Genomic DNA, 525 nt, shown 5'->3' on the forward strand with positions numbered 1-525 from the left:
GCACACCGGGAGTTTCCCCAGCGCCGCCCCCCCGCAATTCCCCCCGCAATTCCCCCATCCTCTTCAGGAAACTCATGATGAACCAGAGCATCCGCCTGCAGCGGCGCTTCACCGTGGCACATCCCCTCTGGTAAGGGGGGGGACGCTGGTGGGTCCCCGGCGAGGGGCCGCGCTCGGCCCTGGGCGGGTGGGAATAGGCACTGGGCTGCCCTGCTTGGATGGGGTCAGTGTGGACCCCCAATGCTGCGGCACGTCCCCAGGGCTGTGGGGCCACGGGGACGTGGGGGATGAGCAGGGGACAGTGGGGGTCACCACACAGCCGGGGGCTGAGCACAGTGGGGGAGATGCTGGCTGAGTGTGCCTGAGCGTGGCTGAGCATGGATGCGTTCATTGCAGCGATGGCCAAGCAGGGTACCAGCAAAGGGTGTCTGCCCCACGGCAGGGGGGCCATGGCAAGGGGGGGAGAGGGGCTTTTCCCAGCATGGCAAGGCACCAAACCACCCACCGTGGCACAGCCAGACACCT

The 525-nt window shown here is 67.6% G+C and overlaps 1 protein-coding gene across 1 annotated transcript in view; it reads left to right on the forward strand.

Annotated features, from left to right (window-relative positions):
• Positions 1–525, forward strand: part of PDE4C (phosphodiesterase 4C) — a gene marked incomplete at its 3' end in the record, with an annotated part of 18,279 nt that overhangs the window by 12,260 nt on the left and 5,494 nt on the right. Inside the window, exon 4 of the mRNA XM_035889026.1 lies at positions 22–130. Coding sequence (XP_035744919.1) covers positions 22–130 — 109 coding nt within the window. The remainder of the gene's footprint in view (positions 1–21; positions 131–525) is intronic.

Source organism: Egretta garzetta, unplaced genomic scaffold, assembly GCF_000687185.1.
Source record: "Egretta garzetta isolate BGI_Z169 unplaced genomic scaffold, ASM68718v1 scaffold392, whole genome shotgun sequence".
NCBI lineage: Eukaryota > Metazoa > Chordata > Aves > Pelecaniformes > Ardeidae > Egretta > Egretta garzetta.